Consider the following 27,034-nt stretch of genomic DNA (forward strand, 5'->3'; position numbering starts at 1 on the left):
GGTAGAGATTCATGCGATGAGAGATATAGTAGTGAGTCAGTTGTAGTTTAGGCCAGACAGTCAGTTACTAATAGAGAATCATGCCAGAATCGGAGTAAAGGCTGATTATTATGTGAGCTTTTATGGAAAGATACAGAGGAGCCCCTCAGGATGCGGGTGATGTGCTCCATCTGATAGATTTGCTATACTCGGTTGCAGACCATTTGGAGCATCGGTGGTGATGGATCCTTCCAGGAAGCTGTGATTTAGTAGGTCACAGCACTAATAATGTGTCTAAACAACAAAGATGCAAAGTTACTCATTTGTTTCTGCTCTACTTTCCTTAATGAATCAGGCCCCAGGACTTTACATTTAAAGCTGGAGACTAGCATTTGTTCCATCTTATACAATATGCAGAACCTGACTGGTATTAATAACACAATAACAACTTTCATGATTAAAGACCTATGGGGCCAGGGGCAAATGCAGGATTTTTAAGGGGGGGTTCCTTCCCACCCCTTCAAAAAAAAAATATAGAGAGAGAGAGCTGCTGCGCATGCGCAGAAGCTCAATTTTGGTGATTCTGAATTGTACAGCAGCCGTGGCGCTGTCAAAGAAGCGCCACGGACGCTTCTTTGACAGAACCGCGGCTGCTGTACAGAACCATTCGTTCGCAGAGGGGAGGGGTTTCTGGAGAACCAGAAACCCCCCCTGCATGCGCCCCTGGGAGCATAGCATGGTAACATATTGTACAAATAATATTGCTTAAATCACAGATAGTTATTGTGTGTGATAATATTGAAGGATGTTGCCAGATATACTTTTGCTATCTTAGTTGTATGGTAGGGAGAGGATTTCCAATCTCTTACACAATGGTTGAAAGGACCCTCTGGTGACATGTGCTTGATTGAACAATGGCTAGTTCTCTGATCTATTCAAAAGAATAAGTTGAACTGGCCATCTAATGTCATTATCCTGGCCAATTCCCCATTCTCAGTGATAAAATGTATTAACATGTGGAGTGTTCAATCGCCATTTTGTGACATGTCAACCACCTGGCGTAATTTAAACATTTGTTTTTTAATTCTTCTGATAACTGTAACTATATGAATAAAAACAGGCGACTGGCCCAAACTAATGATATGCCAATCACAGGGCACATGCATAGTCTCAAGAAGTCTACTTAGCATATGCATGCCACAAAACCTGCTTCCATCAGCTAATCCAATACATTTCCTACATCCAATTATGATAAGCTCCTAATGTAAGGTTTTATGATCCATGGGTATTTAAAGGTGTTATTTGTCAATTAACAAGAAGGTGTCGGATACAGATAGTTTCAAAGATACAGCTGTCATCACTCTTCACAAAGGGTCTATGTATTTACATAGAAAATATAAAACTTCAAAACAATCCCCACCATATTTAAAGTTTTAAGAGATATATATCTAAATTCAGAGACAAAAACCACATAAGGTGTGCCAGCTGTAATGGCAAACAATTGTAATAATTTATTTTCCTGGATATAGGGCTGTTGCGGAAGCTATATCTTTATTCTAATTATTTATATAAGCATTAATATATATCTATATAAATATATCTTATATGTCTCGAATATATGTTTTCAAATATAATATACCAAGCTTACAATGGGTTGGCTCATAACTAAATGGCAAAATTACTTGTCCAATCACAAGTTTATATAAAGACTTATATCTGTAACTGCATGTAAGTGACTTGTGTTTTTTAAAGGGAAATACTGTTTAAGGTACAGTCCAAGAAATACATCTATATGATAATAACTATACTATATACAAAGATTATTATCTTGGCTCATTGACTATGTGCAAAATATTTGTCCAACCTTGCAGCCTGTTATATATATTTATGCTATTTTCAAATATACAGTATATCTATAGTTTTAATGAGTCCAAAAGTAAATTCAGACATCAAAACTCATTTCATTAATAAATTTATTCTATGGTCAAACAAAATACAAGGTAAGAAAATCACATTGATAATAAGCTTTCTATTTATGTATGCTTCCTTAACTACTTTCATAACACGAACACAAGAGTATTTTACAAACACTAAACAATACATATATTGTATCCTTGCAAGAATATATGAATGTAAATATATATCTAACTTTCCTTGAGATGTCATAGGATCCTTCTGTCACAAAATTTACCTGTGCCACATTCCTGTGCTGCTGATTCCCACTGCCTCTGTATAAAGATCAGCACTTCCTGGTTCGGGCGGTCACATGATTGTGACTGGGAGGCAGCATATTCAAATCTACATATTCAAATATGCAGTATATATACCTCACTCTGACACTCTAACAGTGTCAGAGCAATAGGTTTCCACACCAGTCTGACTCCCTGTTATGCTGCAGAAGCTGAGCTTTCCTGTGCTTCTCCCTTGGATTGCTATTTTGCCTATTAACTCCTTCTGTACCAGTCCTTGCTTGTTTTTTGACCACTCTCTTGGATCCTGATTTTGTACTGCACTACTGCCTGTGTACTAGTTCCCAGCTTGTTATTGGACTTCCTTTCTGCATACTGATTTTGTATCTCGTAACCACCATTGTACCAGTCCTTGGCTTGCTGACCTGCTTCTGGATTACCCAACCTCCATCTCCGCTGTGTTAGGCCTAATGACTTCTCAGAGGGCTGTGACCTGCGGGTTCCCAGCTGCTAAGTCTATCCTCCTTGCGGCGGTTCTTGGTGTAGATTAGGAAATCCGTTAAAATCTGCGCCTCTGTGTGGCCAGCACTAAACCAGGCTACCATGCGTATCTATCACTTCAGGCTCCCTTCTTGATAAACTCGTTACACCTTCATTCTGTTTCTTCACCAACTCCATGTAACTTCACTCCATCTCCTACTTACTTACTTACTTAACTAACTTCAAAATGTCCCATATTTATAACTTATTAAACTCTTGTTGGCAAAATCGAAGGGGGGGGGGAATGTCTCCCCTAAAAAAATGTAGATACCAGCACTAGGTTATGCCAGCCAGAGCTCGTGGCACTATAACAGGAAAAGGTCTCCATCAGGAGCAGATAGTCACCATTATAATAGATATTCCATGTTAAGATAACAATGATCCGTTGATATGGATCATAGAGGAGTTTACAAAAAACATAGTCAATGTAGAATAGTGAAAAGTCAATTGCTGGCGGATAGAAAAATCACTCTGCAGAGGATAAGTAGCTATTATATGAACAAACTCATGGGATATCACTGGCATATGAAGTTTCATAAGTTTTGGTTCTGAGAAACCGCCGATTCTCATCTGTTTGCCATCACTTTCTTAAAAAGCCAATTTTATTAAAGGCAAAAGACGATGGACTTTGTCTTTAATAAATAAAATGATGGCAAACCGCTGGGAATCAGCTGTTTGACCCAACCGCCGCTTCGTAAATATACCCCTAAGTGCAGAGAGGTCAACAGAAAGATGCATATAAGTTTGCATACAGAGTTATACATACATGCAGTAATTAAATTGTAATTACATCAGCCCCTAAATCGAAAAATGTTAAGAAAAATGCTCAGGTTTAATAACAGCAATATTGGGATATGAAAATATCATTAATAGTAATAATCTAAGCAATTGATAAACTCAGCAGGTGAAAAATTGTCAGCATAACATTACCTTTAGGGCTAGACTTACTACAGGGTTGCTTGATTTTCCGGTGATTATAAAACCACGTGATTTACTAAAAGCCAAACTGACTTTAAATCGGCCAGATGAACAGTTTAAAAAAAACAACACTTTATAGATCGCCATCCTGATTTTAACAACATACAAACACTTGAATTTACTAAGCTGGGGTTTACAAAACCATCCCAAACCGCCATCCAAACAGCTAAAACAAGAGAGGTGGTTTTCAGAGGGGAGATTGCTCAAACTGCTGCTGTTTGAACTATATTGCCATTCAGAACATAAGAGGAGGCACAATTGACATATAAATTATGTGGGCAATCATTATTTATTGATTAAGGGGCTAAATGAATTAAAAACTTATATGGGCAAATTTTAGATTTCATTATATTATGGGGACAATATTATTGTATTATATAATGGGGAAATATGAATACATAATTATATTAACTGGACAATACTATTTGATTGCTAATGAGAGCATTAATTATTTATGATGCACGCATGTGGCACTACATAGTTCCCACATGGAATAATAAAAGAATAATATTTTCCCTTTATAATAATGAAAAAGACAATTTGCCCACATAAGTTAATTATAAATAAATTTTGCCCTTTAAATAAATACATAATGAATGCCCACATAATTTATGTCAATAGTGCCTCCTCTTATGTTCTGAATGGCAAGATAGTTGAAACAGCATGCAGTTTGAGCAAGTAATTTTACCCCTTAGTGTTGATTAAGGTTACTAGATAAGTGGCTTACGAGCATGGACATAATAAAAACTCTCAAAATCGGTGATGTCCATCCTTGATTTATCATTGCGTGGTACCACCTTTATTTCCTTAATTTTATAACCAGCCTCTTTAAATGCATTTTCCAGGTCCTGCTTAGTTAAGGACAGATGGAAAAACATTTTCTGGCCAACATAGTAGAATGTGCAGTTAAGAACATTCTGAAGAATGATATGACCACCTGGCTTAAGCAATTCCTTTAAATTTTTCAGTGTATCACAGAAGGAGTCCAGGTCTTTACAGGGTGCTTCTAAACAGAGGCAGCTAATCAGGCAATCAGCTGCTGGAATAACCAAAGGGTCAAATGGATTTTTCTTCAGTGCATCACATTTTAGAACTTTTGTCACTTTTCTCCGCAGCTTTTCTTCCTTTTCTTCCCAGTTGCAACTGTCAAGAAAGTTAACAATATATATATTTCTTTCTCCAAACTTATGGCTACATATAGCACCAAAAACAAGTATTTTAATGACCTTACTATTGGCTATGTTAAGTATAGTATTTAGTATATCAGAATACTCTTACCTCAGCCTGTAGCATTTGCCCTTTCATTATTAGGTAGTATTACAACTGGTGCTAAAAACTAACAGCTTGCCTGTAAGCCAGCTAAAGTCTTTAGGAGGCAACTTACAGATCTTAGGGGGAGAACAGATTGTCTATTTGCACCACTACCAGTGATAAAGTGATAGTCATCACTGAACTATAGCCTTCCATTTTGTACAGTTAGCAATGAGCAGCAGTATGGTGAAAATGTCCCATATGTCCCACATTATTGCAAAAATATTTTATCTTCATTGACCAAAAGTACATATACTTCACCTATTTTTCTCTCTGTTATTATTATTTTTGTTATTATTATATTTTATTTGTAAAGCACTAACATTGAGGGCTTCTTGATATAAACAAATTGAATACAATGATGTAAGTTAAAGAATGGTGCTTCCCAAACAAGTTTACAATCTAAGAGGTGAGGGGTACACTTGATGCATAGTTGCTGGTTATTAATTCTAATATGTTGGTGGGGTTACATGTTCATTGATACAGGCAGACCTGGATCAAAGATTTGGGGCACTCAGGGCACTTGTGACATGGAAGCCTCTATGATCTAATACACACATATACAAACATTACCTCCTCATATCTCTCCCATTGCTCCCTCATATTTCTCCCATCGCCCCCACATATCCCTCTCATTGTGGGTTATGTCTCTCATTGCGGCCCCCTTCATGTCTCCCACATTGCTGCCCCCTACATGCCTCTCTCATTACAACCCCTCTCCATGTTACTTTCATTGTTGCCCCCCATGCCTCTCTCATTTTTGACCCTACAAGGTATCTCTCATTGCAGCACGTGCCATGTCTTTCCATATATATATGGAGAGACATGGCTCTCCACCATATATCTTTCATTGTTTTCCCCTCAATTTCATTATATTTGCTACCCCCTCCATCTCTCTTATTGACCTCTCCATGCCTCTCATTGCTGCACCACCATGCCTCTCATTGCTACCCCACCAAACCTCTTTTATTGGTGCCTTGTTCAAATCTCTCTCATTACTGTTCCCTCCATGCTTCTCTCCTTTATTTCCCCCCTGCTGCCTCTTTCATGTCTCTTTCATTGCTGATCCTTCAGGTCTCTCTCATTGCTGCGCCTTCCATGTCAATCTGATTGCTGCTCCCACCATGTCTCTCTCACTGCAGCCTGCTCCATGTCTCTCTCTTTTATGTCCCTTTCATGCTGTTTTTATTGTTGCCCCATTCATGGTTCTCTAAATGCTGCCGCCTTCATTTCTCTCTCATTTTTGCCCCCTCCATGCTTCTCATTACTGCCCCCTCAATGCCCCTCCATGCCTCTCTTATTGCTGCCTACTCATGCCTCTCTCTTTGTTGCCCCCTCCATGCCTCTCTCATCGCTCTCTTACTTACCTGTAGCTATGAATGCCGTTATGTTGCTATGACGTGTACTCCTTGCTCCTCACACAGGAAAACGCTTCTTCTGGGAACACTGATTTTTGGAGCTGCCTATTTTCTCATCAGAAGGGTAAGACAGTGTTCCAAGTAATCTGTGCAGTCAGATTAGCCTCATGCAGTTAAAAATGCATGAGGATAATAAGAATCTAGAGCACTGGGTGTTAGGTGCTGAGGGGGCCCCTGTGAGAGGGGGTCCCATGGTACATGCTTCCTGTACCCTCCCTCCCCCACTTAATCTGGCTCTGGATAAAGGTACTGTGCTAATTCCTGCTCTGTACAATTGATGATTATGGGTACAGTGCAAGTTCCTGCCTCTGAGAAGATAATGGTTACAAGTACAATGCCAGTTATTGGCTCTGGGAAGTTGATAGATACAGGTACCATGCTGTTCCTTGCGTTAGACAGTTGATGGATACAGATCTCTCATTCTTCACTTCTACATCTGCTGTGAGATCTGTGATAGCTTTTTGGAGAATGGTTTGCACTTAAGGGGCCTGATTCATTAAGGAACTTAGGCAAGATTTTGAGTAAGTTTTCTTACTTAAGTTTTCTCGACAAAACTAAGTTGCAATGCAAAGGGTGTAAATGTATTTATTATTTTGCACAGAAGTTAAATGCTGGCCGCGTATGTATACTCTTCCATAATCAATACATAGGAGAGAACATACAACCTCCACACAGATAATGGGCGTGAGTCAGAAATCAAACTCATGACTCCATTGTTGGAAGGTGGATTGGCTAACCACTAAGGTTGGAAAAATAAATACATTCTAAAGACTAGAACAAGAAGCACAATAATACAGCATGTGTGCAACAGATATAAGAGCTAGATAATAGTGCTTCAAACCCCCAAAAAAACACAACACTGGCACTCTTTCTTATTACTAAAAAAATATGCCAGTTGAGATCTGCATGGTTACCTTAGTGGTTAGTACTTCTATCGGAAAACACTGGCGTTATGATTTAGAATACCAAACATGCATTTGTGTGCAGTTTGTGGGTCTGAATCATTAAGGAAAGAAACACCATAGGAACTTTGTCCAAGCCAGCAAAAGTTTTTAATTAGTAAGGGGTAGTAATAGGATAGTATTCAGCACATAAGGAAAGTAATGGTTTTTTTTCATGTAACACACGAACACTTGATTGCTTGATTTTAACTCTGACATTCAAAGTTGATCGTCAACCTGCTTTACCCCAATTATAAATCTATCCTCATATTATAAATTTACCTCCCCTCAAATGCAAAAAACTCGGGGGGTGGGGGGGTGGGGTGAGTTGATTTTGAAGGGACAGGCTCCTTTGAGTTAAATGCAACATTGTCTTGAAACCTTGTTTGTTCTTCATCTACGGCTTGTTTGTTATGTTATGTACTCGACTTTACAAAAAAACAAAGCAGACCACACTGGGTTCATGAGTTCAATTTCCAACCATGGCCTTATCTGTGTGGATTTCCTCTTGTGTCCCTTATGGAAGAGTATGCATGGTTTATGTACTCATATTTTATTTACATAGTTTAAAAAAATTAAACTGTAATGCATTTTATTTATACTAGCTATTTTAACAGTAAAAAAATATCATACAAGGTATAGGCTATTAGCTATTTCACATCAAGCACTTCATATTGCAATTTATTACAACTGTTCATCCACCATAGTTGTTTTAAAAAAATAGTACATTGTTTAATGTTTCACATTAATATAAAATTAAAAAAAAAAAAAAAAAATTGAGTAAAGTTGTTAAGATGTATGTTATGCATATTTAGTTAATGAACAATGCTTTTTCAGCAGTTTAGTGTTGTTATCCAGCGCTGCTACTACAGCTTTTTTTGGACTTAAACATGACTCTGAGCTTCCTTAAGTGTTAAGCATGTATTTAAGAAAAACACCAAGTACTTCTTCTTATCTATCTGACGGATCCGGAGTTAAACGCCTACACTTCTTAAGTCATTACGATATTCGCACGATCTCCGCCCATTCCCCAAGCCTTTTTTCTTAAGTGTTGGGAGAGCTTCTGAAGTGAAAAGAAGAATTTTCATCTTAACTTTAGAAATTCTTAATTTACATAGCAGATTTTCCTTCTTATATCCCTTTTCTGGGCATACGCAGAGACGATTTTCGTATTATCCGTAAAAAACGGCAGATAGGATCACTAATGAATCAGGCCCTAGATCAGCAATTTGAAATATATCTCTCCTTTTGGAAGTGTGCATATAGAGTGTATGGTTTTCTATTGTTCTATCAATATTATTGATATTGTTATGTTGAACTACTTTTTACATGATTTGCTTACTTGAACATGGTACCGATAGTTTAACCAAATAAATCATTAGTACTTGAATTTCATTTTCAGTGGCAAAACAGTAGTTTAAAGGAATATGTTTATCAACCACCAAATAACATTTTGTCCACATGCAATAAGCTATTACATAAAATAATTACAAAAAAAGCACATGCTTTATGTTCATCCAAACTTGTGGACAAGGATCTGTTTTACATATATTGTCCCCATGTCTTCTTGTAATGAGTATTTTTCCATTCTGTTTAATCAGTGTATTCAGTTGTAATAAAACAACATCACACAAGCACATGACACTTGTATGGATATACCATAAGGACATGTACTCCCAGTAGTTTTCATTTTGGTCTCTCCTTTGTTCTATTTTGATAGAGGAGCAGAGGAGTTTTTCCCATAGAGACCATTGGGATTCGGAGAAATGGAGTGGCCGGAAACATAGGAGCTTTGAGTGATGGATGACAGAGCATGAACTAATGAAATTTGAACATGTTCTACACTCCACATTCCTTCTCTGACATCTCTAAACTTCTGTGTGCATGGTCACTCCATTAGCCTATAGACTCATCATGGACTTTACACTTAGTACACTCAGTACTGTACCACCACTATGTACCTCTACCTTGTGTCTCTTGTCTGTCATCAATCTACCTAGCATGTCCCTTTTTATGTTTGATGTGTCCTTTGTCATGCCTGATACTGAATATTTAATCATATCTGATACTGATCTTTTTTTCTCAATGACATGTTATTTGTTCTGTTAATTGCATCCATGCATGTGTTATTCTGCTCAATTGTACCCACATACCTGTTATTATGCTATTTTCATGTATGTTATTAATGTCAGTTATGTCAGGCAGTATGAAGTTTGTGGCGCCATACAAGTTAACAAAGATTATGATGATAAAGTAAACAACTTTAACAGTTGTGGATTGGCTCGTGTCTGTCTTTGATTATGATGGCTGAAGGTGGACAACCCTATTAAAATTGCATTTGGTTAAAGTGTCTTTAAGATTTTTACAATTATGGTTTCAATAATCCAACAGTAAGTATTATGTTTCTATTATCAATATAAATTTCTGAGTTTATACTTAACCCTTTAAAATTTGTACTATTATCAATTCCATAAATTACCTGTTAGCTTCCAGCTCACACACAAATTTGACAACATGACTCCAGTTAAAAGCATCTGGGTCCTTTCTCAGCCATTTCTGTAGTTGTATGCGATTTTGCTCAAGAAAATCAGAGGTGATTATATTGTTGAACACTTCACAAGCAGAGAGGAGGTTGTAAATTGTTGGCCCAGTCCCAAAATCGATTAGTATGTCTCCTTCAACATGACCTTAGGAATGAAAAACAATTAAAATTTTAGATTTTTGAAACACAGATGTGTGAGGGGCAATAATAAATCAAAAGCTTTGAATATTATCCCCAATACATCATGGGCCTGATTCATTTTCAGAGGTAAGTGCCGTATCTTGCTTGAAATTGCTCAGCACATGCTGAGAATCAGACTTTACGCCACTGAATGCAATTGCATCAAATTAATTTTCAAACGCAAATTACACTTCTGTCTATGACATGAATGGAGGAACAGGGGCAGAAAGGGGTGGACACGCAAAGGCAACATACAGTAAGGGAATGCCGAGGTCGAGTGATTCATGCTCTGGGCATCTCTGAAGTATGTGTTTTTTAGCCGTATCACTTGCTTCAGATACAGGGCAGTTGAAAGTGCCGACTGATAGTGATGACTGACACGTAAGCATGAAAGAACATATAAGTAAGAGAATCTCTAAAAATGCATTTTATGTATAGTATGTACAGTACTGTCAAACCTTTCTGTCTACTCTATCATCTTGCTGCCTTACATTTTATTGCCATTTGTTGCTCCCATGCATCTGGTTAACATATGTTATTTTATAGCATGTGTATTTATGTTAGACAAATTATTCTTAAATTTCGCTAGCTGGAGTTTTTAATCCGGGATAAGAGAGAACAAGATGTCTGGGTTAAACAATTAGCGTATGCAGATACAATACTATCAAACCTATCATGTTAAGCAAAGAAGGTCATTGCATACTTGTATCCTGGATTAGACTCCTCTGTACCTTCTCCACAGGGAGCCAACGGTTCACAACCACCATGGGGAGTACACTCAGGATTATGTTTTATCTTTTTTCCACCAATAACAATCTGGCTACCACACCTAATCCACCTACCACTAGCTCCACTCCTGTAGGAATATTGAAGGGGAGCATCACCTGTGTTTACGAGTACTGAAGTATGTTCATGGATTGGTGGCTAGGAACTGCGCTTCTGTCACATGTCTATACTGTATTTGAAAAGAAACGCATCTGTCTGGTGATTGCATATCCACATGTCTGTATTGCCATCTAGGAATTAAACTGAATTTCCCATGCCAACAATCTGCCTAGGTGATTTCAAAGAACCCACTAAGATGTGCCATGCTCACATTTGGTGGCAGATACAGTGGGATCACCTAGTGCTGGAGGAATGGATATGAGATTTGGACCAGGATCCAAAAGTAAGCAACTATATGCAGAAACCTATGGCCAGCAATGTCAATAAGGAATGGCACAGGGGAAATGGCTAGACTGGATCAGAAGTACAGAAAGTTGCGATAAAGACACTTACACAGAGTTTGCAGAGGCAGAGAAATTGCGGTTGAGGAAAGTGACACAAAGATGTGTTGGTAGCTTCAACAATTTAACAACTGACAAGTCAATCTGTGGAGGATAAGGAGGAGATATTGGAGACAGTGATAGGGCCAGGAAATGCATCTGGGAGCAGTGCTAACTCAGGACTATCCTTTATGACTTAAGCTGAACAGATGGAGACTATGTTTAAGGTACTGGGACCAACCCCTAAGGACCACAAAAGGGCCTGCATAATGGCAGCAGTAGTGCATGTGCTGGTGTGGTTGCCAGAGAGGACTCCAGATTCAGTGTAGAAAGTGAACAGGCGATTCAGTTTGATATATCGGGATGTACCAACCTTTAATGAAAATGCCATGGACATTGACTCAGATCTTCAGGTTTTTGAGTACATAACGGTGATCCATGTATTAGAGATATAAATAAGTAATTTCCGATTCTATCACTGTGGTTCCAAAGCACAAAAACTATTTATTAAGATGCGAGGGACCACACACTTGAAACAAACAGATTTTACAATAATAGTCAGATGCAGGAGAAAAGGAAAAGGAAAAGGATAACAGAGCAAAAATATATCACCAAGACTAGTCAGCACAAGAGCTTCTATGGGAACCTCTGCCTTGCAATAGTCAGTGTAGTACAATGTTTTCACTTGAGATAGGGTCATAAATGATATTAATGCTGACATTAGTTTCAAGCATACAGGTTATCCAAAGACAAAGGTCATAGTTACAATGTTACTTCCGTGATAAAGCACTGACCAGTGAAACGCGCGTTGGCGTTTTTGCTGGCTATACCTCAGTCTCATTTATGAAAGAGAATCCTTATAAGATTTGGTGCTGAGCTTCATTAAACCCACAGTTAGTATGAAGCGTTTAATAGGCAAGTAGCAATACACTCCCCATACAATTAGCAGTTTTCACGCTGAGACAATGTACAACATATCTTTGTTAGTAATGAATGGGTGAATGGCTGTTATCACTCACATCTTAGGAATCTGTATGTTGAAACAGCTGATGTCAATATATTAGTAACTACCAGTTATATTTAGCGGCATCTAGATTAAAGGGAGTATGATACCTTATCATTAGGTTTTAAGCTGAATACATAGGGTAGCCAAAATATGGCATGAAAAGAGAATTATTATTCCTTAAAGAATTCTGCTTAACCTATTACCATACATGTAAGCTAAATCTCTAAATTACTTAAGAGACTGATTGAGTTATACCCAGCAATTTTTTGTTACACAGTTTGCTGATCACTTGCACTTTAACTTTTTATATATATTTCACTGTCTTGACCTTAATAATATTTTAATAATAGAGATTAAAAGTTATATTTTATTAGCCCTAAGACATCTCTTTCAGATAAACATTATCTAAGTATATGCAGAGAGTTTTAGTGCACCAATTTCCAAACAAACTTCTTATTTTTCTTCTTGAATATGATGTTCAAGTTTTTGATGGCACCCCAAAGAAGCAAAATGAAAACCAACAGATATTTGTGGTCACTATCTCTGAAATCTAAGCCAAAACATAACTCCTAACAATTGGCGCAATATGTTTTCTTCATTCTCCTTATTAGTTTCAAGTATACAGGTTTTATAAAGACAAAGGTCATAGTTACAATGTTAATTGTAGGATAAGAGCTAGTGAATTTAGTATAGACACAAACAATGAGAATTGTATGCTAACAAATCCAATGTTGAATATAAATCAATGAGAGGCATATAGAGAGTTTTAAACATGCCAATTTAATGTTAAAACTGTACCAATAATCAGAAAATGGATATTGGTACAACCGCATTATATACAAGTTAGTATAGCCTTGATATGTTTGTCTGAGTAAATACCAAATTCAATGGGAGAGCAATTCTCACATTAGCAATGCCTATTGCAAAAATTAGTATATAAGGTATTAAAGTAATTCTATCGTTTTCAAATAAGCATTGCATAGGCGATTGTATTGTGTTTCTAACGCACAAAGTGATTTATTTTAGCAGATGTAAAAAGTTAACAGTTCAATACATTATTATAATATAATTAACAGTACAGTACAGCCAATACCAAAAAAGAAAAAGAGATTTGACTCTACGACCTTGTATTGATTACCGGCGATTAAATGCCATCACCATCAAGATCAGATACCCTCTGCCGCTTATCTCTGAACTCTTTGACAGGATCAGTGGGTCTAAGATCTTTACGAAGTTAGATCTGCGTGGGGATTATAACCTCATACACATACGACCTGGGGACAAGTGGAAGACTGCCTTCTGTACTCGAGAGGGACACTTTGAATATCTTGTTATGCCCTTCGGGCCTTGCAATGCTCCCGCAGTTTTTCAGTCGTTTATCAACGAGATTTTCCAAGACCTTCTCTACATCTCCGTGGTTGCTCACTTAGATGGCATTCTAATATTCTCCCCTGATTTGCCTTCCCATCGTCTGCATCTGAGAGAGGTTCTATCACGCTTACGATCTAATCACTTGTACTGCAAACTTGAGAAGTGTGTTGTCAGTTTATCCCGCAATTCTCTTCCTTGATTGCACCCATCACTGCTCTCACGTGACGGTCAGCCAATACCCGGAACTGGTCTTCTGAAGTCATCTCTGCCTTTGACTCCCTGAAGAAGGCCTTCTCCTCGGCTCCAGTGCTGGCTCAGCTGGATCAAAATAGACCATTCTTTCTAGAAGTTTATGCTTCCTCCATTGGCGTTGGGGCAGTGCTATCTCAAGAGTTCACCTCTGGTAGCCTCCTTCCTTGCGGGTTCTTCTCCTGGAAATTTCCCCCCTCTGAAATTAATTATGGCATCAGTGATAAGGAACTACTCGCAGTAAAGTCAGCGCTTGAGGAATGGCGCCACCACCTTGAGGGTGCCCTCTACCCTGTTACAGTCTTCACCGAATATAAAAACCTTATCTACCTTTGGGACGCCCATTGTTTGAATCCCCGCCAAGCCAAATGGTCTTCATTTTTTGCCAGATTTGATCTCAAACTTACCTACTGTCGAAGTCAGCAAATTGAATAAAGTAATTTCAATTAATATCTAGCAAACTTAATCGTCTTTGTCTGAAAATTATGCGTAGAGCATGTTACGGCGTGGAGAAGCGTATACAGCCGCAACACATGGCAACAACAGGGTTTACACATTTACACGCATTCACACGAACATACACATTTGTAAATAGTACACACTAATTGTAGTTGCAACACATAGTTATTCATGTCAAAATGTAGCAATGTTTAAGGTTAATATTATAAGTTATATACATGTTAGTGAAATCAAAGGTTCAGGTTACAGGAAATATGTCAAGTTTAGTGTCATTTTAATCCCCTATTTATCCTCAGTTGTCCGGTTCATTAGCTGAAGAGATCGCATATTGCATACTCTAGTTAATGATGATAGGGAATAAATGTTTAAAATTATACTGTCTGAGTAATGTAAATAGACTAGTTTAAACTGGATTCTTGGCGGGAAAATCGGAGTGCATCCCCTGGAGAGCTGACCCCCACCTTTGGATATTTTTGTTTGAACTGGCCTATGACCTGCATTACACTGGACCCTCCTGAAGCCTGGACCTATAGAAGTAAGCCACATCATCTGCATTGTTTTACTGTATTCACTGACTGTATATAAGCATGGGCTCTGGACCTAGTGGACAGTCTACTTGACCACAGCCTTCAGACCTAAATGACTGTACACTGAATCCAGGGCGCTGTACTTATTTTATTTTGATTTGTTATTCTGCTACTTTTGGCTACTAAATCACATTGTGCTTTGTAACCACATTACGGCAATCGGCAATCGTTATTGGATAGCAACTAGACATACATAACACTACCATGCTGGTACCTTGAACTCCAAGACAGATGCTCTTTCCTGGTCCTTCGGCATTTCCAATGTTCCACCTATTGTTGAACCACCACCTATTATTGAACCTTCCTGCATTGTGGCTCTCACCTGTACCCCTCCAGTTGGTTACTCATTTCTGGAACCTCACCTCTGTCGGAAGGCTCTTCGTTGGGCTCATACTTTCAAGTTCGCCGGACATGCCATGGTTGAAAAGACCTTCTTGCTGTTGTCTCGACACTACTGGTGGCCTACTGTCCATATGGATGTTCGGGACTCCGTAGCCTGATGTACCATCTGTGCCCACACTAAGGTTCCCAGGCAACTCCCATCTGGCTTGCTCCAACCTATACCCATTCCTGACCATCAGTGGTTAAGTATCTCGATGGATTTCATCACTGACTTACCCCCTAGCTGTGGCTTCAACACCATCTGGGTAACAGTGGACAGTTTTTTGAAGATGGTCCATTTTGTCCCTCTGAAAGGCCTTCCTTCTGCTTCCAAATTGGCACAAGTTTTTATCAAGGAAATCTTTCGTCTTCATGGCTGTCCTCGGGAGATAATCTCTGACCGTGGCGTTCAGTTTATATACTGCTTTTGGAGGGCCTTTTGCAACGATCTAGGTGTTGCCCTAAAATTTTTTTCTGGCTATCATCCACAAACCAACGGGCAGACTGAGCGGGTGAATCAAGACCTCGAATTGTTACTCCGCTGTTATTCATCCCATAATCAGGCCAATTGGAGTCTCCTGCTGCCTTGGGCTGCATTCAACAATAACAATCACAAGCATTCTTCCTCTGGAATCTCCTCTTTCTTCTCTGTGTATGGCATCCATCCCATTCTCCCCATGTTCTCTTCACAGTCTCCTACTGTCACTGCCGCCCACTCCAAGACTCGAGATATGACCAAAGTTTGGTCTTCTACGAAAGTGAATCTATTGAGGTCTGAGCATCAATATAAATCCTCTGCTGATCGTCACAGGAGACTGGTGCCTGACCTTCAGGTTGGAGACAAAGTGTGGCTGTCCACTCGGAACCTCAGACTTTGGGTGCATTCCATGAAGTTGGCACCCTGGTTCATTGGTCCTTTTCCTGTGATTCAAGTTGTTAACCCGGTTACCTTTAAACGCCGACTCCCCCCTACTCTAAAGGTCCATAATACCTTCCACATATCTCTGCTTAAACCCTTGGTACTCAATAAATGTTCTCAAACTACTCCTGTCCCTCAACCCATTCCGACTACAACTGGTGACGAGTATGAGGTTAGCCAAATTCTGGCCAAATGTAGACTTCGGGGACGTTCTCAGTACCTAGTGCATTGGAGGGGCTTCGGGCCTGAGGAAAGGTCTTGGGTCTTTAAAGAGGACTTGCATGCTCCTCGACTGTTGGCCACTTTCCAGAAGAGGCAGTTGTTATCCTCATATTCTCCCAACAGAGGGTGGGGGGTACTGTCGGGCGCCATCCCCGCCCCGCCTCGCAGGCCAGGGACGGACGCCTTACTTCCCCGCTGAAGCGCCCCATTGCTAGGCAACGGGACGCTCCTTCCGGCCATCGTCAGGGCGCATGCGTGTCCATTACCACGGCAATGGGAAGCTCGCCCTGACATCCTGTTGGCGGTCAGCATTTCTGACCACCGCACCGCTGCCCACCAATGAGGGTTTACTTCATCCAATTTATTGCAGGCTCTGGCACCATAATGGTGACAGAGCAACTAGGTTACTAGCCTCCAGCACGTCTTATGTATTATTGCTTCCTTATTGACTATCTGTGTACCGACCTGACTGTCTCTGACCCTGTCTTGGATACCCCTCTGGATTTGTGCGGTATTCCTGGTTTGACCCTTGGCTTGCTGACTACGCTCTGTCTCCTGATTTGGTACTTCCACGATTACTCATCGCCATCTCACGGATAGCTTCCTAGGAGGACCGCGACCTGCACTTCGTTTGCCGCGGAACCCAAACTTCCTTGCGGGGTTCCTGGTGAAGACCAGCAGCGTGTTATACTCAGCGCCTCCTGGTGTAGCAGTGCCAATATTCTCAGGTTTGCCGCATTCCTATATTGTGACAGGAACGTAGTTTCAGGGTGAACTCATGCAAATCATGTGAGAAACATTTGAAGTAAAACCTATGCACACCACCCCATACCACCCCCAGGCAATCGGATTATGGGAGACGTTCAACGGTACCCTTAGGAAGTTACTAAAAGCAGCTGTCTACTCAGAGGGGGAGACGGTTTTGCAGCAATTACTATTTGTTTGTCACTAAGTGCCGCAGGCTTCTACCGGTTTTTCCCCATTTGAGTTGCTATATGGTCGCAGGGTACGAGGACCCCGAAACCTAATTCGGAAGAGTTGGGATGGCATGTTCAAGAAGCCAAAAGAGCTGATACTTGAGTATGTAGACAAATTAAGAGGCCCATGACCTTCACCAGAGCCAACTTGAAGGTAGGACAAACGCGCCAGAACAGCGGTATGACATACTTGCAAGATACAGCAAATTAACTGTAGGACAACAGGTTATTTTAATGGTACCCACAAGGAAATATAAACTACAAGCTACCTGGGCTGGCACATTCACAATACTGCAGAGACTAGGGGAGGTAAGTTAAGTTGTGCCATTAGACGCAGCGGGTAATCGCACTAGAAATAACCACATTAATCGATTAAAAGCTTATGTCAACTGTGAGATAGGAGGCCGTACATATAGGGGAAAAGTTGCAGAAACATCAGATAACCCAGATGAGAGAAGTGTTGGAGATGCAGTGACCTCAATTTACCAGAAAGCCAGGTCCCACTCGTTTAGTCTGTCACCATGTCGATATCGGAAATGCATGGGTACCCCGATACCCAATACACGGTACCCGGGGAGGGTCCTTGGCCACATTACTGAGTTTACACCAAGCTGTATGCTGAAGCCACTCCCGTATTTGAGATTTGGTGGCAATTGGGAGTGTATTGATATAACTTTCCCACATATCGAAAAACCATTCAAACTGGCACTCTTTATCAATAAGTGTCTCACCTAGTCCATGCGAAATATGAAATTTAATTTTTACCTTGAAAAGGAATATAGGAGGGGTTGCAGGATGTAACCAAAGATGTAAGATAGACTTGCGCGCAGCTACACTATTGGCAAGCATCAAGCGCCTACCCCATTTAGATATTTTCTGAGCAGCTGGAAACACTCCCATTATAGCCCATAACAGTGTAACGGGAACATAATTTAGCAAAGAACCCTACGCATATCGCTTTACCTGAACCCTAAAAGGTCGGCCTAATGGTTAGCCACACAAACAATGAAACAAATCTACATTAGCAGTATGGCATCGAGTGCAAGTCCTGTAGATGGCCCATCTGCAAGTGTCTCTGGGCGGTTAGTTATGTGTTATGGAATATATTTAAAAACATATCAGTGTTCATTGTGGCTGATATCAGTTTGCATGACCTGGACAGGGTGTTAAGTAAAATTTTTGATGTAAGGTCAGGAAAATACTCCAACCCTTGAGAAATACCTGTTTGAGTTGCAGAGTAATCAATTGTATCCCTTAGTATATCATAGTGGGTAGTTAATGCCTGACGTTTGGGAGAGGGGGAGCACAAGAACCATAGGGTTTCCCCAATCCGTGTCTGAGAATATCTGAAGGACCTCCTTAATGTAATGTTGTGCCTGCAGAAGCACTATTGGATAGACCTGCACAGTTTCATATTTGTCGGAGGCCTGCAGAAAGGTCACCTTTCTCGTTTGTTAATCAATTGTGAGATAGTTGTAAACCCCGCATCCCCCCAAATTGTAAATGGGTAACCCGCCACACCCCTGTGAATTTCTGGGTTATGAAGCAAGGTTAAGTGGAGGGATTTATATGCATCTAGACCATGTTTATGATAAAGGATGTACCACATTTTTCGAGTGGTCTACAGAAGTGGATTGTCTTTAACATCACTTTGGATTTCTTGATCATGTAAATGCAACAGTTCTTTTAGAGCTATGGCAGGGGTAAATTGACATTCTAGATGGGTGTTAGCATACACACTCTGGTCACATAGCCAATCACGCTGATATTGGAGAATAATTGTGTGGTTGTATGAGGCCACATTTGATAAGTTAATACCTCCGTTAGTTCTATTTTGTTGCAGTTTCTATAATTCTAATTCTAGGGGGCAAATGTATTAATAGCGATTTTTGCAAATCACCAAAATCACAGTCGCCGAAAATCGGTGATTTGCAAAATTGTTATTTGGTACATTTAACCCGCAGTCTCTTCCCCTTCCAAATAAATTTGCAATAGAGAAAATTTAAGTGTGTTAGATCTCTTTGTGTTAATAGTAATGGTAAACACTGAATAAGATAAAAAAAGTCAGGGGAAAGTGACCATCTTGATTAGGTTTGTCCTACCGATATAATATAGGGGGAGATGGCTCCAACCCTGAAGCTCTTGCTCCACATCCTTAATTGCCTTAAAAAACTGACATGATAAAGGCGCCACAGGAGTTGGATTCCCAAATATGTAAACTGATGGGGGCCCATTTTAGTTCATCAGACCGACCCAGGTGGGACATCCCACTCCAGCCCTGAGAGACAAGGCTGTATAGTTATCCATGTGTACCGAAAAGCCTGAAACCCGGCCAAATTCCTCATCTCTATCCAGGATTGTGGTCAGTGTATGTTGTTGATTGGCAATATATAGAAGTAAATCTACAGCAAATGCTGAGATTTTGACATGTCTGGTATCTATCATTATGCCTTGGAAAGCATTCCAGTGTTGCAACATGCAAAGGAGTGGGTCCAAAGCTAGACAAAAGAGTAGCTCCGACAAAAGACAACCGGTGTGGAATGACCCTAGGTTCAATTTTGATAGCAACCAATTAACCTAGCAGTATGTTTTTTGAAGTGTGGGAGGAAACCTACGCAAACACAGGGAGCACATACAAACTCCACACAGAAAAGGCCAAGGTCGGGAATTGAACTCATGACTCCAGTGCTGTGAGGAAGAAGTGCTAATCACTTGGCCACTGTGCTGTCCTACAATACATTATCCAAGAATAAGTTCATAGTAAATAAATAGATGAAGGTGCAGGGTACCTTGCAAATTTATTTATATATTGTCATCAAATTACTCTACAGTTTGCAATTGGGTATCTATCTACTTCTCTAAATCTCTACTCATGCCGCTGTCATTTTTTGCCTACTTGATCTCTAAAATGCATGTTCCTTCTTTCCTGAAGTGCACCTCGAAAGATTAATGAAGGTACTTATGATCTCTAAATGTATTTAAGATATATATTTGTGCCACTGCTCTGTCACTGCTGTCACTAATTTTAGCCAGCCAGATTGCAGAACTTTGACCAAAATTGGGACCATTGCGAAGAGATCGTTAGAAAATAGACTGGAAATCATCATCAGCAGCCATCTATATAGCACCATTAATTCCACAGCACTATACAGATAACTCACTCACATCAGTCTCTGCCCCATTTGAGCTTAGACTAAATTCCTAACATACACACACAGACTAGGGTCAATTCAACAGCAGCCAATTAACCTACCATTATATATTTTTTGGAGTTTGGGAGGAAGTTGGAACAAATGGAGGAAACACAGGGACAACATGCAAACTCCACACATCATGGTCATGGTTGGGAATTGAACTCATAATCTCAGTACTGTAAGGCAGAAGGGCTATGCACTAAGCCACCATGCTGCCCAATGAATGCTAATGCTAATTACATTATTTACCTATATTTTCACAATTTTTAATTAAATCCAGATAAAAAAACTAAACCAAAAACCTTTTGCATATGTTCACCAAAATCAGTATAAAAGCCTAAACACGATTACATATATATAAACAATCAAAGCATATTGAAATTATAGTACTATAGGCACTCCTAGGCAGCCCTAACGTGCACTGTATGAAACAGGTATAGATTTCTTGTATGTTTGTATATATGTATGCTTACATTTACGTCAAATAATTTACATAACATTAATTATATACTTATTTACAATGTTTTCTTTCTTAACAAGGTGTGAAATGTTCAGAATGCAGGATTCCAGAACTACAACTCTGTGAACATGTAGAGCTTGTTTAATTACCTTACCTGAAATGACCTTGAGTTGTCTTACTGAACAACTTAAATAATGATTAAGAAAGAGATGTTACTTAGAACAGTTAGTTTGCGTAAGGCAAACTAGCGCCTTATTTTATTAAGTTGCTTTTACTTAATGGATTTTAGAGCAATAACATTTGAAAAAACATTGCTCAAATATTGTACACTGTTTAACAATATGACTACTACATACATAACTAAAATAAATTCTGTTCTAGTTATTCCAAACATCTGAGCTATAATGAGATTATTGCATGTGAATTGCAGGGTCAGTTTAAAAACTTAAATAAAAATCACACATAATACAATATCAATTTAAGAATAACTAATTCCAGAGATGCTAATAAACCTTAGAAGACTAATAAACTCATCATCATTTTTGAACTTGCAGCTGACACCTTTTATATGTATTCAACAGATTTCTTTAAAATGCAATTTTATTTGCATTTAAACAGAAATAAATAGATTTGATTATCTTCCAGCTCATTTAATAAATATGAATGTAAGATTATATGTTTTTAATAATGATTAGGCTATAAATATAAGACATGCCTAGTTATTCATTGTTCAATACTTTACCTGGAGCGAATGTTTCATGAAGGTTCCGTAATGCAAAGTTTGTCCATTCTCCAACGTAAGCTCCTTTCCCTGGAGCATAGTATGTCTGGAGATAATCTATGGGGCTAAATTCATCAATGTAGGCTTGTGATGTGGTGTAAGTGGTCTCCATGTTACCTTCTCAGGATAAGACAAAATAGACTTACTTCACATAGACACTGAAGAATTGATATGTAAAAAAGACATTTGAACTTCTTAAGCTTAATAAAACAAACACCTGGGTTCATGTAGGAGGAGTTATAATTAATAAAAAATTTAAGGAATGTCCGATGTTCTTCACAGTTAAATTATTTAATTATTTCCAGGCTTTAGCAGCACCTGTTCTAGCAAGCATAAAAGGCATGTTGGACATTGCTGGGGCATTTTATGGTTTGTCCCAGGGCTCAACCCCACTTTATATCTTTTGATCTGAATGTGTATTTTTATCTTAGTCCCAACTTGTGACCTTGCGTATTCAATTTTTGTATTGTCTATGTTTTGTGTATCCTGTTTCTCCTACCTCATTGTTTAGTCTATGCCTATCTTGATCTCTTTTTGTTGCTAACTTACCTTTTTTCTCTGTTCTGGTCCTATCAGCCCCAGTTTTCATTGTTGTAATTCTAAAATTCCTTGCGCTTTTTCGGTCTTGGTGGTTTCCTTTTACTTTGAGAATAGTCCCAAGGAAAAAGGGAGCTGCTGAAGGCCCAGACTGAGAAGTCATCTCCCTTTAAGTGGTTTGAAAGTGAGGTACTTTTCCTTAAGCTGGGTACACACTACACAGTTTTCATCCAGCCGACATACTCGTTCAAAAGTCGGGTCAGTGTGTCACTCACCGGACCGTGAGTGCCTCTTCCCGGACATTTAGGAACCGTGGCCGTCCTCCATCCTGAGGGTCTGCGCATGCGCAGCCCTTTCCTATACTTCAGTGTATGTCCCTTTAACTCAATTGGCAGATCAGGCAACACTCCCTATATTAAGCACCTGTGGTCAACACCACGTTGCCTGATCTTGGAGTCTCATTCCCCATGAGTCTCTGAAGGTGTTCCTATGTTTCCTCGTGTATTCAGCGCTGCTGATTCCTGTGGTTTCCAAACCACTTCTACCTCTGTGGTTTCCAAACCACTTCTACTACTGTGGTTTCCATACCACTTCTACCATCAACTGTATCATCGTGACTGTTTGCTGATTCCTATCCGCTGCCTCCGTGCACTACAGTCTTCTATACCACTTCTACCATCAACTGTATCATCGTGACTGTTTGCTGATTCCTATCCGCTGCCTCCGTGCACTACAGTCTTCTATACCACTTCAACGCTATCATATTCCATTGTGACTGTTTGCTGATTCCTACCCGCTGCCTCCGTGCACTACAGCCTTCTCTCCACATCCACTCACCTGTTCATCATCAAGTCGGTGAGCTGATTCCTATCCGCTGCCTCCGTGCACTACAGTCTCCAGCTGGTAACTCGTCTGTGTTCATCATCGTGACTGTTAGCTGATTCCTATCCGCTGCCTCCGTGCACTACAGTCTCCAGCTTGCAACTCGCCTGTGTTCACCATCGTGACTGTTAGCTGATTCCTATCCGCTGCCTCCGTGCACTACAGCCTCCAGCTTGCAACTCGCCTGTGTTCACCATCGTGATTCCTATCCGCTGCTCCTGTGCACCTCAGCCTCATCTCATCTCTCCCGTGTTTCCTCGAGACTGCTGCTATTATTACCATCTGCTTCTCTTCGTGATCAACAGCTCCTGGTCTACTCTGCTCTCCCGTGTTCCATCGCTATTGGTACCTGTTCGTTGCTACTGGTTACCTCCGTGTGTCCGCAGAGCCCTGCTGCTGCTGTCAGCGCTATCGTCCACCCGCTGCTGATCCGCTCTCCACGCCTTCCTGTGTCCTGCTGGTCTCTACCCTCCTGTCAGCATTGGATTCGTATCTCATCAGCTACTCCTCTGCTAGATCATCTCCATTCTCCTGGGTCCTCCATGAGTCCAGTTCCACGTTCTACTGATTCCTGTGGATTCGTGTCCCTGTTGGTCTACTTACCTGTGCGCTGCACCTACTAGACTCTTCCTCCAGGGACTTCTCATCCTGCCGGCCTCCTGCCGCTCAGGTATCGCTGCACTCCTATCTGACTGCCTACTTCTGAACCACAGTATGCATACTTCTCATTGACTGTGCTGGTGTATTGCATACCTTGCTGGACTGTGTTGGTTCTCCTCTGGAGTCTGCTATCCGCTGAGTCTATTGCCATCATTGACTGTGTTATCTTGTGCGGGATTACTTCAAGAGACTTTCTATATTTGCAGACCTGTTCAGTCATTTATATATATTGTGCATATTATTGTGGATCGTGTTTAAGGTGCCCGTGTACATCCTGTGTTGCAGTCTCTCCCCGTACACCTCCTCACATATATATTCAGTGGTACAACTTGCTGAAGGCAGACCACTGATCCCTGTTTCCTGTATCACCTGTTCCAGTATCCTCTCACATAGCAGTGGTACAACTTGCTATCGCAGACCACTGACTACCCGGATACCTCCACTTGGATTCCATTCCTTCACTCAGACAGCGGTACAACTTGCTCTCCGCAGACCGCTGACTCTCATCACCCCCTCGTTGCTGTTGGACATTCCTCCTCACTATAGCAGTGGTACAACTTGCTATCGCAGACCACTGACTACCTTCACGTGTCCTTGTCCATACAGTTCCTCGTGTATTAATACCTCCATATTACCAGTGCTGCTAGTCATAGACTTTCCTGAGCATCTCATCATCTACCATTGCCTGTTCCGTGATCACCCTGCTACCAGAGTACTCTATTACCATCTACGTTGCTCTGGTAAGCCTACCACCTGGTGATCCCTGGGTAAAGACTCCTAGTGCCCGTGACACAGTGTGTGCAGTGACACGATAGTCTGCCCAAATGGACGATTGTCGCCTCATTTGGTTGGTCGTATCGTTTAATATTTTCATTCCAATCCCTTTGTGTAGTGTGTATAAACTTCCGACCGATCCACAACAGTGAATACGCTCTCCCCTTTATCGTCCTAAACAAGGCTAGTGTGTATTCAGTCCATGGACCGAGCGATCTGAACATTGATCGCATGTAAAATCGCTCGGCATAAAAAGTTGGTTAAAATTTCTGTAGTGTGTACCCAGCTTTACACATCCTTATGTTATTTCTGGCTCAGTCCTGTCTGATAAACTTTATAGTGTCTGTTTCCTGTCTATGCTTTCATTGCCTTTTGGCATTGACCCCTGTCTGACTACATTTCGAATATTGACCCTATACTGTATGACTGCCTGCTCCAGTTTCTTTTCCCTGACCTATCTGACTATTCTCTTGTCATGAATCGTACCCTTGATTAGTTTACAGGTTTATACTGTGTCCCTAAGTCAAAATCCCTCTCTGCATAACTTCCCATTTTGTTCATCCATCCTATCAATTTATGTTCCTGTCCTTGAATTCTGTTCTCCATTATTTACTAATCAATGAACCTCTGCTGATCTCTATATTCAGTCGGCCAATGTTGTTAAGCCGACACTGCATCTGACAAGTATTTGAAAATATGATTTGTGTGGGTACTGCATAGAAAAGTGAGCCACCATTCCTGACTGCAGTTGCAAGTAGAAATGGAAAGAGATTATTGGAACCAACAGGTTCCATGATTTTTAACACCAGTAACTGGCTTTATATTGTCATTTATTAGCTGATATTTTTTTAAAAATCTTACTTAGCCTGAGCCAGATTAAGTTAATGAATAAAGCAAAATATATCACAAGGTGACACCTAAATGCTTTACAATACTTTTATATAGATAATGAGAGTGAAATAACATATATTATCATTAGTATTCATTATTTATAATCTGCCAACATAGTGTGCAGTGCTGTACAATGTCAATAAGGGATCATTATAAAAAAGAAATTATCTTCTATGACATGAAACAGAAGGTAAAGAATGCGCTGAACAAACAAGCTTACAATCTAAGAAGTGGGAACACTTGATACATTAATGTGTGGAATGTGTGAGTGGCTACCGTAAGGCAGTGATTATGGTGAAGACATGCTTCTTAGAAGAAATGAGTCTTCATCGATTGTTTAAAGATTTTAAAAGTTGAGGTGAGTCTGAAAAGGCAGAGAGTTCCCCAAAAGTGGAACGGCACATGAGAAGACTTACAGCAGTACATGGGATAAAGTATGAGATTTGAAGAACACAGAGGCCCCTGGAAGAGCAAATAGGGCACAGCGTTTAAGGAATTCTTCAGAACTATAGGTGAGACAGGAGCTATGGATTTACTTAGACAGTTTTCAGACTCTGAATTGTATAGAGAAGTTTATGGGAAGCAGAGAGTGGGAGCAGATAAGAAAGGACAGGACATATGGAGGAGACTTACAGTAGCCTTTAAGTTTGATCACATGGGTTATAGATCCGGACTTTGGTGGCATATTTTAGAAATGTGCAGGGGGATGCTATATCACTTCAGGTTTACATATGTATGATCCATAGAAAAAAATATTAAGTTCCTTTTATAAAAAATAAGTGAATGGAGGACACCAGGGACATTTCTGCCATAAATTATTTAAGTACCTTGTATCAGGAGGCATTCCCTAGGGGGTTGCAGTATAGGCAATAATTAAAAAAAAAAGATTAAAGTACAGCAGCTCCTCAATAAAATATGCTACTTAATGACCATGTAGAAAATTTCTGCATTCTTATATAACAATTCTCACAAATAGGCTCAAATTTTTGCAACAGGTTCATTTATAACAGTCCATCTACCCAATGAGACCCTTCTCAGGGCTTTTCAGACCTCTTTCTGTAACTTTTAGCTAATTGTTTGGTTTTGTAACAAACGTTTATGCTAGTTTAAATTAGCCTCCTTACATACAAATGCTTCTATTTGCCCCGATCGTAGATCAAGGGATGCTAGGGATCTCGGATCTTGCCACAAGTACACTTTCCTGGTTTCCACCATTATTACATCCCATCTCTGTCCAAACCACACTATTACACATGCATCTTAATGGTTCTTACAGCACGCATCAAGGTACATGCCTCCTCACCACACTTGGGAACAGTCTCCACAAAATAAAAGTACATC

At 40.0% G+C, this 27,034-nt stretch overlaps 1 protein-coding gene across 1 annotated transcript; it reads right to left on the reverse strand.

The window, feature by feature from the left end:
- Positions 1-4,233: 4,233 nt before the first annotated feature.
- LOC142107167 (nicotinamide N-methyltransferase-like) lies at positions 4,234-22,061 on the reverse strand. Its single transcript, XM_075190371.1, has 3 exons — positions 21,911-22,061; positions 9,836-10,043; positions 4,234-4,829 (listed from the first exon to the last, which is right to left on the reverse strand). Exons 1-3 carry the CDS (start codon positions 22,059-22,061, stop codon positions 4,397-4,399), a joined length of 792 nt encoding a protein of 263 aa, XP_075046472.1. The 3' UTR covers positions 4,234-4,396.
- Positions 22,062-27,034: the final 4,973 nt, after the last annotated feature.

This window comes from Mixophyes fleayi, chromosome 11, assembly GCF_038048845.1.
Source record: "Mixophyes fleayi isolate aMixFle1 chromosome 11, aMixFle1.hap1, whole genome shotgun sequence".
NCBI classification, from domain to species: Eukaryota; Metazoa; Chordata; class Amphibia; order Anura; family Limnodynastidae; genus Mixophyes; species Mixophyes fleayi.